The sequence below is a fragment of the Musca vetustissima genome, unplaced genomic scaffold (genome assembly GCF_032173495.1).
Source record: "Musca vetustissima isolate MV318-11 ecotype Yass unplaced genomic scaffold, APGP_CSIRO_Mvet_v1 utg470, whole genome shotgun sequence".
NCBI classification, from domain to species: domain Eukaryota; kingdom Metazoa; phylum Arthropoda; class Insecta; order Diptera; family Muscidae; genus Musca; species Musca vetustissima.
In genome coordinates, this window is record NW_026880041.1 from 170,492 (window position 1) to 186,131 (window position 15,640).

The window sequence follows — 15,640 nt, forward strand, 5'->3', positions numbered from 1 at the left end:
CGAACCCCTATGTGACTCTAAGTGGAACACAGACAATAATGAAGCCTTCTTACGCCATCTGTGTGAACAGGTTCCCAATAATAGACAAACTATATCCGTTTCCATTTACAATAATCAATCTACAGAATTCTCCATGGAAGAACTAAACAACGTTCTAGCGCAAAAAACTAAGCCGTCTGCAGCTGGTCTGGATGGAATCACATATGAAATGGTCAATAAACTATCCCATGAGAGTAAACAGAACCTTTTGAATTCTTTTAATAATTTAGTTTTTTAAAGAATGGAGAAAAATTAAAATTGTTCCCATACCGAAAAAAGGAAAAAATCTAGATATTTGTACAAATTTTCGGCCAATTGCTTTAATTTCTGTTCTGGCAAAGATCGTAAACCTCATGGTCAAACAAAGGCTCAACACATTTCTAGATGAAAATAATATTCTTCCACCTAGATCATATGCTTACCGCAAACATGTGTCAACTTCAACATGTATAAATGACATACTGCATACAATAAATACCTCAAAAGAAAAAAAATACAAGGTTCTTGTTCTCTCGATGGATGTATCGAAGGCCTATGAATGTGTCGATATAAATTACCTGCAGATGATTCTAATAAACATTCTGCTACAAATTAGATCATGGATTATAAATTTTCTCTACAAAAGGACGCTATGTATGGGTAACTCCACACTAAATATATACAATGGGATTCCACAAGGCAGTTGTTTAAGCCCAACACTATTTAACCTATACACATTAGGTCTTCATGGATTGGCTGACGAAAACACCAACATTTTTCAATATGCGGATGATTTTATTTTGCTGGTGGCAAGCCCCGACTTCGAGAGTTCCAACAATATTCTACAAATAAAAACTAATAATATGGTATCCTTGCTAAAAAAACTTAACCTCGACGTGAATGCTGATAAAACTTCCGTAATGTACGTGGCTAAAGGAGGTCGGAAAATTCCTCATATTTTACTAAATGGAGTCCAAGTAAACGTTGTTAAATCCATTAAATTTTTAGGAAGGCATATTAAAAACAGTCTATCACTCAAGGAACATTACGAAGAGGTGATGTTATCCTGCAGAAATACTGTTAATGCGTTAAAAATGGTCACTGGTCCAAAAAGTGGAATTCATCCAGCAAAAGCTATAAACCTGTCAAAAGCGCTTGTTTTTTCAAAGACCGAATATGCAATATCATCAATGGCTCACAGGCCAACGTATATAAACAAGAAGCTAACAAGTTTTCAAAATCAGTTGTTAAGGAGAAATTTGGGTCTAGTACCTTCCACTCCATATCATGTTGTATGCGCTCTTGCTGGTACTCTACCAACCGATCTAAGAGCTCAACATTTGGCGGCTAAAGAATTAATAAGACTTAAGATATACAACTTATCTTTGTACGAATACTTCACTTCAAATATATCGAAAAAACAGTCTTGGATATGTTTATACAAAGTTTCGCACAGTATTTGATAATCTCAAAATTGGTTACAATCTAAATCCGATCAACAAGGTGGTTTTCATTTTGGACATTTTTAACACTAAAAAACACAATATACCAATGGAGTACATTAAAGGTCACTACTACGAATTAATTAACGGCTTCAGATCGGAAGGCGTATCTATTTGGGCGACTGATGCTGCAGTTTTCAACAATAATACTGGTTGCGCTGTTTGCAACATATCCTCTAATCAAAATTTCGTTTTCAAAATTAATGAAAAACTTTCTTCTCTTACCGGTGAGCTATGTGCAATTGAAAAGGCAATAGATTTGACGATTGAAGACGGTGTCAGTACAGCTGCTGTATTTACGGACAGCAAAAATGCTTGTCTTTTGCTTAAAAATAACACATCACACAATTTCACTGTGTACAATATAATGAATAAAATCATAAATTCGCAATTAACAAAAATCTCATTTGTCTGGATACCTTCCCATGTCGGAATACCAATAAATGAAACTGCCGATTATTTCGCGAAGCATGCTGCTAATGCTGGTTCACCAATAAACTTTTGTCTGTCGGTCACAGATGCGTCGAAACATATTGAAGTACTCCTGTGGAACGAATTTATAGAAAATTACAAGGATATCTCACGTACTAAAGGAACTTACTTCTACCAATACTTCCCGGCGCCTGCTAAACAGCCCTGGTTCTTATCATCCAACATGAAACCTGAAAACATAAAAATTGTTAATCGATTGCTTACTGGTCATACTTACACTAAGAAATATTTCCACAGAATTGGAATTGCTGATTCAAATCTTTGTGAAACCTGCAACGAAATTGAAGATGAAAAACACATTATTTTTTCCTCAAAAAGTATCAGAATCATAGGAACGATTTTGGATTTTTCAAGAAGTTTAACAACTTACCGGAAATCCTGATGTCCAAAAACCAAAAAAATACAGATGAATTAATCAATTTCATTGCGCTTTGTAAAATCGAAGTTTGACTATTTTGTAAATAATCGTCATCTTTGCTTAAATTTCACTTTTATCTATTTTGATATTATTCTTTGCTTTTGTTTTTGATTTCTTATTTACGCCATTTATATTATTATACCTCTGTAAGCACACACATACTGTAAACAAAAAGAAAAAGAAAATAAAAGAGTACTGATACTTTTCAAGTAACCCTGTCGTCAAATGAGTAGCTAACTACAAAAAAACCAATTTAAAGTTAGCTGGTATAGACTGGCTACAAAGCCACTACTACGCAATGCAAAAAAAATGTATGAAAATATCGGCGATCGGCCACCAATGCCGTTCAATTTAAACGGCGTAAATTTTAATGTACGCCTTGGAAGTGTAATTTTGTAAACAACAAATCCCGCGTTTAATTTGTCGATTGAAAGTCGTTTGTTTGTGAATAAAGTTTTGTGATTTTATCTAAAGTTTTACAGTGAGTTTTTAATTAAATGTAATAAATAATGTGGTTAAATGTAATGTGGTTTGAACACACAATTTTTTTAATACAGAAGAAAAAAAGAAACATGAGAAGTGCGAGTAAACGACATTTGAGGCGGAAAATAATCGTAACGACTATGTAAGTTTCCTAATAACATTTCTGATTTTGTTTATGTATCCATTAAATGATTTCTTTTTACTCCACAGATAAATACAATGAAAACAATATTGAGGGGACGTTTGCCCTCAATATAATAATTAATTTAATATTTTTAACAATTTTTTTTATTTAAAATACAAATGTGCAAACTAATTTTTTCCATTCCTAAGATTTTTAAAACCAAAAACTAATATTAATTTTATTTGTATTGTTAAACCGCAAATGTTTAAATAATTTATAAAAATCTTTGTGATAAATGATGTGATCCTTGTTATGTTTTTTTATATTAATAAATTGTTGTTTTATAATAATGTAAATTTTTAAACCTCGTTTTATTTCAGCAAGATACAAATAGTGGCTTTTCACCTAACGTGCAAAAAAGTAACTTTTCTCTGACTACAATTTGACTTACAAATAGTTAGTTTAAAACAAAATTAACTGAAAGCGTATTTAAACAAGTAGATATATAGCTAACTGCAAAAAGTTAACTATAAGTTAACTGCTGGATAACTGACTATAAAGTTAACTGAAAGTAGTGCAAATTCGGAAAATTGACTACTTCGTAGGACATCACAATGTTAAAATAGTCAGTTGGTTACAGGTAAAAAAGTCGATTTATCAACCACTACTAATTGAAAAAAGTTAGTTTTCAATTAGTTTAAAGTTAGTTGAATGTACGACAGGGAACTTATAACCGGTCATGGTGAATGGGCACGAAAGTGTTCTAACCACCAACATACTTGGCGACGTAGAAGTACAAAAAAAAAAAAAAATATCGAGTTAACAGACAGAGCCATTGTTTTCAACGAACAGAGCAAAGCAGAATTTGCGTGTACGGCAAATTCTGAACAGGCAAATTTTTGTTTTTCTTCCTCGCACCCCTCTCGCCTACAAAACTCAGTATTTGCCAAATAAAAATTTGCCTGTGGAAAAGCAGACTAATTGTTTTGCAATTTTGAAACAGTGCAAATTGTTCTTGTAGCATTTGATCAATCTTTTTTGTCTTCCTTGCCGTCAATCAACAACAACAATGCTTTTAGAAGTGACTTCGTAGGCGAGGGAGTGAGAAACTAACCAAACCGATTAGAACCAAACTTTGCACAATCTATAATATTTACGATCAAGGAGGAGATCAAGGAGGAAGATAGGACCTATTGGTACATTCCTTCTGGTACCTCCTCCACAAATAGCAAAAAATCAATATTTATAAATCCCATATTAGGCGAACGAAATGTCCAATTTGAAACAAACTTTGCATTTATCTTTACCAAACCTACATCAAGTCCGAAAACTGAATTCCCTTAACCAATTACGGAATTAAAAAAAAAAAAAAAATAAGTGGCAATATATATGGTGTAAACAATTTTTAGTAATTGTCAATTGAGATATCAGCTGGTTTTACTGGATGATCTTAATATATAGACCTTGTTACATACCAAGATCTATATATTAAGGTCATCCAGTAAGGGCAGCTGATATCTACATTTTTTGTCAAAATGTATGAAATTCGAAAAAATAACCATATTTAGCTGTGGTGAAAAAGCAAGCATTTATTGAAATAAAGTCAGTGCTGTGTAAAATAAAATGTAGATACAGGATTAGATATTTCCTGAAATTCGCCTTCTGGATGACCTGTTATTTGATCCATGTTACATACCATATAATTTGATTCTAACTTCAGAATAAAAAAAATCTATATTTGATTTGAGGAAAGGAAAAAGAAATATCTTGTTGTTTATAACTTCCTCGCATGGTATAATTATTACAAGGTAGGGCACAGTTACCAACTAATTACAATGTTTTCTCAAGGTGGCTTGTTCCGTCAAATCAAAATACATATTTTGTGTATGTATGTGTATTGTTTTGAATAATATGTCAAATAAAGTTAAAATAAATTGAAATATATTCAAATTTAATTGAAATGAAAATGATGTTTTTAACACGTTCGTCTGGAAGTATTTACTTTGTTATGGATGAAACATTTTATGGTATTCCCTGCTGCATTTTGGGAAGAAATCATAACCCTTCATTCAGCGGTCTGTTTTGTGTTGAAAAAATGTCAAATAAACACAAACACTTGTTGCGAATATTTATTTTATTTTTGGCAGAAGAAGCCACACGTGCATAGTTGCTTTTTTGTTATTCACCTCAAGCTGTCCTACCTTGTATTATTGTACCATGCTTCCTCGCAAGTACATTTTATCCCTTAAATCAAGAAAGAAAGACTGCGAGCAATTAAAGTTGCTCGAAACTCGCCAATGAATGGTTATCAGAAGAAATCTGAGAGGGGTGAAGAAAAGATGCTGGTAAAATGTTTGTCATAATACAAATTTGCTCGTACCATATGAACAAAAAATTGGTCGTTATATCCAGTGTTTACTATAATCGTTTTCGCCTGTATCAATATATTAATAATTTGCAGGTGTATTCAATTTATCTTTAAACGCTCTCTGCAAAGATATACAAATAATATCGTAACATTTCTTCCGAACCAAAATCTTGTTCGAAGCCAAAGAATATCAGACCACTCCTTCCGGTACCTCCACCAAATAGGTCAACATTTTGTTAAAAAAAATACAATAACCTGCAAAGGGGTTATTCGTTTTGATCCAAACTTAGCAAAACCTTATATTTTTAACGAAACTATATCATGATTGAACTTCGTGATTTGTACCTTCTTTAGATACCTCACCCACAAAGGTTCAATATTTGAAAAGTAACATTTTACCAAAATTTAAATTGTATGTAAAGAAAATAGTATAAAATTCGGTATATGATTTTATATACGCCATCATACCTTCGCCAAGTATCAACATGAATGCGCTACTTGCTAAACCAACCTTCTGATTCATCTTCTAAATCGGACCGATATCAATCATTTCTAGAAAGGACATTTGATATCCAATTATATTTCAAAATACCTAATTATAGTAGAATACCTAATCGGAACTCAAATCTTGAAAAAAAAACCCAAAACACCGTACGTTTACACAAACACAATAAAATCCATAACTATGAAAAATCTTAAGTTAATGATAAAAATTGTCAAAAATACACTTCTTACTCTTAAATTTAGGGAGAAACGTATTACCTGATTTTGTACGCAATCCAATGTTGCTCATTATACCAATACTGCAATAGAAACACAGTGGGCTTATGTAATTTATTCAATATACGTCTTCATTAAGAAGGACTTTATTTAACAATAACATTATTAACTAAATTGTACACCAAAATATTCATTTATGCTAAGATCGTCTTTAAAACTATCAGAAGAGCAATAGACAACGGATTTGTATTTTTTTACAAACGTTTGTAATTAAAGACTAGTTTAGATTTAAACACAGTGCGTGCGTTCGTGTGTTCTATCAATGGTAGACTATTGGTGGTGCCTTGTCCCATATTAGAGAAATGATGTTGGATATGGGACATACTGCACAGCAAGTCTTCAATTTAAGTGCGGATCCGTTCTACGGAAACCCTCACGAGAAACTGTAAGGCTTTCGCACAAAGGTACATCGGCTATTGGAGTTCGTATTTACACGTACATACCTTATATATTTATACATAATACTAAATTTAATTATACATATTTACATATTCATAACATTGCAAACAAAACAAAAATAGAAGAAAACTTAAGTATAGGTGGAAAGTTCAAATACAGGCCAATGTATAACTGCGGCACATGTGGCTCAATAAATCGTTCCCTATACAAACTATATGCTACCTACAAAAATTCACATAGATCCCAGAACAGCCGTTCATCGAAGGCCTGAGAGTCTGTACCATATAGACAATAGTGAAAATGTCAACATGACTCGAATGCGGTATTGAAGAAGTTAAATGGCTTGGAGTCTCACCTCACTACTATGCTACAAAATTCGATCTTATATACATTAAACTAAAATGAGAGACTGTTGGGTCCAACAGCGGCAATATCCTACGGCAACGAGTATTATTACGCTCGTTGATGTCGTTCAAAGCTATGGAATAGTTTACGATTGAGTTTGGATGCGGGTTGGTGCAACATTAGTTCACCTTCTTTTGACTTAGCGATGGTAGTATATCCTGGCTGTTGTGGTTGTTGTTCAGCTCCAACGCTTTTGGCTTCTGAATGAATTCGTTTGCGCATGTCGTTGCCTGCTTAGCAGCTGCAGCTGCCTTGGAAGATTTGCCCTTCTTGTAGGCCTGAATGTAGAAGTTCATGAAGAGACAGAAGAATATCGTGGAGTTAAGCAACAACAGACTGGATATGAATTTCGAGAATTGGCACTGTTGGCTGAAGAGAGCGCGAATGGTGTGAATGATGCAGAGGATGAATTGGGCCTAAAAGGAACACAAAAAATAGTAAATTAGTAAAAGTAATAGTTGAAGTTGTGGTACACACTCATCATAGTCATGTAAATAATTGTTTAAATCAAATATATGCTTTGCATGTGGAGTGTACGTATGTGTGCATGGTATAAAAACATAAGTTAGCAAGCAAGTGTTGTGGTATAACAATGTGAAAAACTCCACAAAGTAAAACTCCAAAGTAATACAAATATCACCCGAAAACTCAATTAAGAATATAAACTTTCAGAACTGATCCATATTTCCGATTACAGTTTCATTCGTTTTTTTTTTAACTTATAAGCTGAATGCTTCGTTTAGTTCCAATGGTTGTTTCATTCATTCAACTCATATTTGTTGAAAATATTATTGACGCTAATATTACACTCAACAAGACGTTAAGACGTTGCCAAATAATTAAATTGGCCGGCATAAAAAATAGTCTGTTCTAGGATTTTGTTAAAGTTCATTGCCTACTCATCTATATGTAAATATGTAGACATACACAAATCTCAACTGGATTTGAAACTTTGTACCCAGAAGACAAAAGATTCGGAATAATACATTTTGGAATTACCCATTTAACCAGTGCTAACCGGTTCCCTGGGAATGTTTTCAAATGACGCAAATGAAATATTTTGCATTTTTTGTAAAGGTGGCGTGTTGACGTTCTGCATTTGAACGGTGGGAAATTCAAGTCGCCCTCTCCCTTTTATTGAGTAATGTTAAATACAATTTCGGATAATTGCGGCACAACCAAGTGAACTGGCTATCTGTATATGTATAAAATATTTGTAATATTGTATTCCCATACTCCACAAGTGGTAAACTTTTCAAATTTTTAAAGGGAAAGTCTAAAACAATTTCGATTAATGGAAAAGTCTTTCCTGTTCTGGAACATAGCAAATAGGTTTCAATATTCGAAACTATAATTTTATTCCCGTTTAAAGTAATCCCCCAATTTGGTTGAATTCGTAGATCATACGTCTGAACTACTTTTGGCCTTTTCCACATAATGCACCAGAGTTGTTGCAGTAGATGAGAGTTGACTTGCGATCGCCTCACTTGTGAGTGACCTACAAAGCAATTCGTTGGTCAACATCTGAGTAGTGCAACAAGTTTTCAACGCTGCTCTGTCATACGTTCGGTTTCTGGTTGCTGCTGAACGGTTTGTTGCAGCCGTCATATTTGCAGTAATGCAACATGGGCATGTTAACCTGCCTGCCCGGACCGTATGGTTGCCTGTCGATGTCTCAGTTGCATGGAATAACAATCGATATTAAGCTCTCGTGTATTATTAAGTTGCCTGTTTCATTTATCAAAACAACTACAACAATGGCCGAAGGGGCGAGGCAGTACAGACTATATGGAAGGTGTAATAATGTTTGCGCTTCGTAAGAAGAATGAAGTCATCAGCTTTTGGTAATTTTCTTAAATGTACGGACTGGTTTCAAATGTCGACAAAACATTTGGGGGTTCTCATTGAATATGCCGTATAGGACATAACTACCTTAATACGTGAACCTTAATGTCCTTGGCCAGACTGCGTCCAACTGTTGAAAACAATGGGTAATACCAATGCTGGCTACATTGCAATGTCTATATATTTAAAGTGAAAAATCCGTGATAGGGTATATATGAGCCGGTGTCCCCTGGATAGATACACCATCTAACATTGTTGTAATATTGAATGAATTACGTTATATAGTCTTGTTTGTGTAGTGTACCGAGTGTGCTAAGCTGGCGGCGGAATGGTAGCTGTTACAGCTTATGTGTAAGTCATTGTGGCAGCACTCAGGTGGCACGAGAGCTTCAAATTTAGTTTGTCGGTCGAATGGAATTGTTTAAAGTTTAATATCAGCGCTGTAAAGAACGTTGTACTAATATTGTTGTTGTTGTTTCTTTTGAACAAACGCTTACTCTGCTCATACGTAGACACTCAGAGTTGTTTAGGGGGTTTAGGTAGAGAGGTGAGCGTGAGTGCCGGGCGGCGGAGGTTGGCAAATGCACTGCTTGGCATTATTTCTCAACAGATTTCAATTTCAAGTTTTATAAAAAAGAAACAGTTAGCAGCGTTTTGAAAACGTAATTTATGTCTTGGCTTGGTTAATACAGCTTTTAGTTCTATGGATTTCCACTTCATAATAATATTGAGCATTCTCCAGCAAATTAGCACGATTGTACATATTTGCATTTTCTGGTAATTTCGCAATACATTCTCAATCCAATAATCGTGACAAAACCGGTGCGGAGGAGCGACACGAGAAAATTATATCCTAAATTAGGGAACTATTAAAATGCCCTCCACCCTTGTGCATTGGGGGTATGAATGACACTTTGTCACAAACGTTGACAACGACAATATCACCTAACTGATGTCGCTTCGTTCGATTTGTGATTGCATCTCGTCTTTCCTTAAAACACAGAATATATATTGAAAACCGGAAAATTCATCCACACAACAATTTTGAGTTGGAATGTAAGTCAAGCTTTTGAAGAGAGGAACAGACAAGCGGTTTGGAAAACTATTCTATGCGAATTGCACAAATCTTGAACCGGTTATGGTTGTTGGTTAGTATTTTCGGACGGCCAGATAGGCTTCATACATATATTTCAAATATTTGGTTGCATAATAGTTATAGTATTGTTCTGTGTAGCATGGGGGCATATACATTGTTGAGCCATCTATACTTACGATTTGCAATTCTGTCATGTACTTTTTCCACCAGAGATACTTGGCGTAGTTGGGTCCCATTGCGGACATCATGTAGTAGAAATACATGCAAATATGGACAAAGTTGTTCAGGAGATTGGGGAATGTGGCATTACCACCTGTAAGTTGCGAACAAGGTTAATACATTTCGAGATTTCGATGTCATTATAACGCGAAGACTTACCTGCGACGAACTTAACTAAGACCCATGTTTCGAGAGGGGTTACGGAGTGATGGTACACATGCAGCCAGGTGATTTGTGATGATTTTTTGCGAAGCACGAAGAACACAGTGTCGGCGAATTCAGTCAACTTTGATAGGTAGTAAACATAGCAAAGATTCAGCATCTGCAAAGGCGAAATTTATAATCGTTTATAGTTTTCATTTAATGACTAACTAACTGAAGTTTGACGACCCAGGACACATGGTATTTTGACTACTATCATTCTAACTAGGAATAGGCCATAATAAGTAACATATAATGACGACTTTGTCAATTTTGATTTCTGATGTACATTTGTCCTACGAGCGTCTCATTACAGCTAAAGATGTGCGAAACGCGTCTGAAAAGTCTGCGAGTCTGGTTACCAAACCCAAAAGACAACAATAGTTGTAAACAAATATTTGTTAGTGGTAATCACGTTGGCATTTTATTTGAAGTCAAATATTGCACAGAGTTATTGTGTGGTGAGTTTAAGAACCATTTTGACCACAAGTACACTCGCACACTCGCCCCTCCCGCAGACAGAATATCAAGACGCCAGACTACACCAGTGTATGTTTGCAAGCACGCAGATGTGTACCAAGTACATGCCCCTGTACACAGCACTCGCCACACATACACACAAATGTTGGGTAGTGTTGAGTCAGTTCAATAACAAAAATTGGTTAAACCAACTATCGGCTGGCTAGTTATGCAACAGCAACAACGACCTTCAGCACGAAAATTGTGCTTAAAAGAAAAACAAATAAAAGCAAAACATTCTACAGCGAAGCGAGTTTATTTTGCCCGATTGGAAAACGGAGAGTGGCGTTCGTGTTTGAAGAGCGGAAGTGCCCATGTAAGAGGGACGGACAAGTGTTAATTTTTGCATTCTATATTTCTGGGTTAGCATGTTTGCTTCTTAAGTCTTTCGATTTCTCATGAACAGTCCCACTCTGCAAATGCACAAAGAATTAACTAAACACGCATTAAGAGAACAAATAGAAATACTAGCGCTGGGCCAATTTCGGCCCATGGATTATCTTATCTTAATACTTTTAAAGTCCAAATGTATTTTTATGTTCAAATACTGACAATGTGGACTCGTATGAAAATCGTCTGTCGATTTATAAGTAACAATGGAATATTGAAAACCGCTAAAACCAAATAAATTAATTCGTTGCGTCAATAAACGCGTAATTCACTTAATACAGAAACAATTACAAGAAATGTATGCATTAATTACTGATAATTGGAAGTTATTTAACAGTCGGACAATTACCCCTTAAACTTGAAAATGTCTCCGGCGACAATTAAATATTTCCATTCTGGCTGGTGTCATGCATGCAAGCGTGTACGTTGCATACGTATTTCTGCTTTGTCATGTTGTTATTTTTTACGGCTAGACTGAGTTCTTTGCTAATCGGAGTACTATATTCAGTATCGGAGTGATTACTGACTTTGGCAAATGATGTGCTATTTAAAACCCAGTTATATATTCCCGTGACACCCGATATGTATGTATGTGTCCTGATTAAGATTCAAACTTTGTATATAACTTACCCGTTTTGACATTGGACTATCTGAGTAGTCCACTGGCTGACATTTAAGGTTGTAGTTTAGCCATCCTGCTACTAGATGCTGCAAGGAGACAAGTACAAATAAATAATTCAATGATAGGAAATCGATAGAGTGCATTGTAAGAAAGTATCAAATGTTCGACATACCTCATAAAACATATATGCACTGATAGCGACTTGGCATGCATTATAAATGACCATGGTTCGTTTGAGCTGGAACGGTTTACGATCACGCATGAAATACGGACCTATCACCAGCACCCAGGACAAATAAATGCCCACCAAGCCGAATGTGTATAGCGGGTTAGACATCATTGGGAAACGATTTGATCTGGGATCTGCAAAAACAAAAATAAGTAGTTGTATATGAATGGGTGTAAGCGATTACAGTTAATTCGATAATCTATTGGCGACGATGAACTCATTCGTTCCATTACATATATTCACCACATATTTGGGATCTCAACAAGTCAGATTACGGTTTAAATCACCACAATTTGTGTCTTGGCAATGCAAAAAAGGGGGGAAAAACAAGACATGTTGTTTCTCAAATATATATGTAGGTTTCAATGCAAAGCAAAAATAAAAGAGAAAAAAAAGACAAAAAAAAAAAACATTCACCTTAAATGTTAATGTTTTACTTATTGCAAATAATTTTAAGACTAACATTCGAACATCGATACATCAGGTTTTCTGGATCAAGTTTGGCAACCAGATTTTGGTTTTTTGTAAACAACAACTGCAAAACACGATGTATGCCTCTCTTCTTTTGCTTTTAATTTAATACAATTGATGTGCATTTATAGGCAGCCGAAATATATTGTTGAATATCAGGGTTTTGCTATAGAAGAATATAAAGCATTCTTAGGTAGCAAGAAATTACATAATTATTGAAAATTTTGTATTTATGGGGTTCAATGATGTCTGACATTTGAAGTTTTTTTACGTGTTCTTCGACAGAAACCCTTTGAGATTTTGGACTATTTAGCCTTGCGATGTATTATTATCCAAGAAGGAAACGAAACGTTGGAGTAATACGTGATATCTTTCTTGCCATGCATTTATTCATGTTACAAAGTTTGTAAGACGGGGCAATACTTTCATATAAATAACTGTGAAGCATAACATTCGACATAGTCAAAAACGTCTTTTGTTAGTTTCCGGGCTCCCCAAAATACTATGTTATGGAGATTTATACAAATATTAATTAAACTATATCACTTCATAGAATATGTCGTTTAACAACAAATACGAATTCAGCTGAGTAGTTTTTTTGTTTGTCTTACCAATAAACATTAAATAATTATGTCTACCATAATTTTGTCTTTTTAACTCTTTACTTGTTTTCCGGCTTTTTGCTAAGACCTTTCCATCGTAATTATTCGTGTGTCACATAGGGCACAATGTTTTCAGTCGACTTCTGTATTTTTCTACAACACACAGTCAACAGCAACAACAACGCTAAAATTAATTCAGTTCCCTAAACAATGACTATCTTAGGAAGATGAAAAAACACACGCTTTGCACTCGTCGTTCGACATTAAAACAATGGCGAACAATAAAAAATCCATAAACGTTTTTTTTTACTGAGAATTCGTTCATTGGCTTAATCGCCTAATGCGTGCCCACAAATATGAATATGAACCACATAATGAGTTGCCCGAAGGAGGGGGAGGGGTGCTCGAAGTGGCGCACATAGTTAAATGTAATTAAAACATTTTTGTTTTTTAATTCTCTAAAAATAATAACAACAACCATAATTGCCTGCAAAACAAACAATAAGCCAAAGCAGAATCGCGGCTAAAGAACATATCATACCCATTGACATTTGCAAGGTTTTCTCGAATAATTAAATGTATATCCGCTTAGAATTTTCCGATTGTTGAGACATCTCGGCAGATTAGACACATTTGCTTGGAATTTGTACTAGGAGGAAACAGGCTAATCTGACGTATAAAAAGCTGTTCTGCTATAGTTGCTGGGAGGGATGACACGAAGTCGTCAATGTTAACATCAATGATAGGGAAAGAACGTTGTAAAATTCAGCCAATTTCGGTTTACCATCAATAGGCGAAGACAACTAACGATATCACGATATTGACCTAAATGGTCCACATAATTACAAGGTCCATATAATCGCATTTATCGAACAGATATTTGTCGCGATATAAAATAACGCCAGTTCGATTATATTTCAAGCCAACATTTTACACCGATGATAACTCGAAAAAGTTTCCATTTCAAAGTTTACACCTAGAATGGTAGTTATTATCTAATATCCATTATTAGCACTTGTTGATCACTTTGATAATCAGTCTAAGGGGCCTCGCCTGCGTGGCGAGTGGTCTTAATCGATTAACCCCCGATGACGGACAATGGGATTCCCTTAACGTTTGTCCGCAGTTCGTTTGTTTTAATTGCCACCGTAGTTAATAAACGGGTAATTGAAGAACAATTATTGCTAATCGTATTGATATAGCGGTCGGTAAATTTCCTCCATCCACCTATACATATTCAATTACATACACACAGACACACGGTCGTGCAATGGTATGGCATAATAATGTGAATTGATTTATGCAATATTAAATAATAATAAAATGTATTTTCCAATATACTGATAAAGACTTTGAGATAGTTAAAACAACGTCAAAACAACGTATGAAATTATACGAATAGTAATTGTAAAAAATAAATGAGTAACTGATTCAGTCGAATAATGCCCATCGTTACAGAATATCGAGCACGGCTAAGTGGCGTTTTATAAAGTTCCAAGATTTAAAATTTTGGCAGAATTTATATATTATATGTTTGTTGTATGATCTTTTTCAGATCATCTGGGATAAATTCTCACAAAACCCAACTAATGCCACTTAACGTCAATTAAGACTTAAAAAAGGGTGAGAGCAGGAAATAAGTTTAAATATTGCTATGTAATAGGAAGCAAACAATGGATTTCTTATAAGCCGACATTTATTCACTTAGCCAACTAATCCTTCCGGTGCGCTTTTTGAGGCAATTCTACGGAAAGAGATCTGATATTGTGAACAGTCTGTAAGCTACTTGCAGGGGAAATGATCACAAAATATATACATATCGTAATTATATGTTTGTCGAAACACCAAGATGCGAATCTGATGCAATCGGCTCACAATACTTACCGCCATAATCCTCCTCCACCAAGTAGTAATATCTTTGTATTAGTCCTGTGAAGTTCTTTGTCACATAATGTGATTTGAATTCTTCGATTGCAATGTGGGCAATCTCCGCAGCCATATCGAACCCCGATGTAATGTTTCTGTTCATTTTGATGATTTGTTGTTTGTGATACGGTTTGGGCTTCTAGGATTGAACGTTTTCTTAGGCCTTGTGTGGTATTTTTGGGCGTTTATTCACTTCGAATATAAGTATAGCACAATTCACTGTTGGTTTTGTCGCCGTTGCGATTTTTTGTAGAGTAGTAATAAGTTTCAATCTTTAGCGAATGCTAAGAGCACATTATCACTTATTGGTAGTGCTTGCGCCGAATATTGGTTTGTTTGTTTGCTTGTTGCAAGTGTTATTGAGCAACCGACCCGTATTGGAAATGTTTGCACTTTTGTAATCCACTTCTGGCGATTGTTTGTCGTTCGTTCGTTACTCGGTTCCGTTCTTTGCTGTTCAATCGTTAATATACGTTTTTCATGTTTTGGAAATGTTAATTGTTTTGTTCAAGTCTTGTTGGAGGTGGTTTC

At 35.0% G+C, this 15,640-nt stretch overlaps 1 protein-coding gene and 1 long non-coding RNA gene across 2 annotated transcripts; both read right to left on the reverse strand.

Moving 5' to 3' along the window:
• Positions 1–1,990: 1,990 nt before the first annotated feature.
• Positions 1,991–2,413, reverse strand: LOC133325316 (uncharacterized). Its single transcript, XR_009754157.1, has 3 exons — positions 2,383–2,413; positions 2,122–2,282; positions 1,991–2,064 (listed from the first exon to the last, which is right to left on the reverse strand). It is a non-coding gene; the product is annotated as an uncharacterized LOC133325316 (long non-coding RNA).
• A 4,695-nt stretch (positions 2,414–7,108) lies between these two features.
• Positions 7,109–15,228, reverse strand: LOC133325330 (elongation of very long chain fatty acids protein 7-like). The gene is made up of 6 exons (XM_061534115.1): positions 15,068–15,228; positions 12,054–12,244; positions 11,890–11,967; positions 10,309–10,471; positions 10,107–10,243; positions 7,109–7,405 (listed from the first exon to the last, which is right to left on the reverse strand). Exons 1-6 carry the CDS (start codon positions 15,210–15,212, stop codon positions 7,109–7,111), a joined length of 1,011 nt encoding a protein of 336 aa, XP_061390099.1. The 5' UTR covers positions 15,213–15,228.
• Positions 15,229–15,640: the final 412 nt, after the last annotated feature.

What these genes read in the sequence shown, in the direction of transcription:
- LOC133325330 (XM_061534115.1), bottom strand. Translation starts at nt 15,212, where the DNA reads ATGAACAGAAACATTACATCGGGGTTCGATATGGCTGCGGAGATTGCC. An exon ending in ATAGTCCAATGTCAAAACGG is followed by an intron (nt 10,472 to 11,889) that starts GTAAGTTATATA and finishes TCGCCTTTGCAG; the next exon opens with ATGCTGAATCTTTGCTATGT. An exon ending in ACATGACAGAATTGCAAATC is followed by an intron (nt 7,406 to 10,106) that starts GTAAGTATAGAT and finishes TGTTCCTTTTAG; the next exon opens with GCCCAATTCATCCTCTGCAT.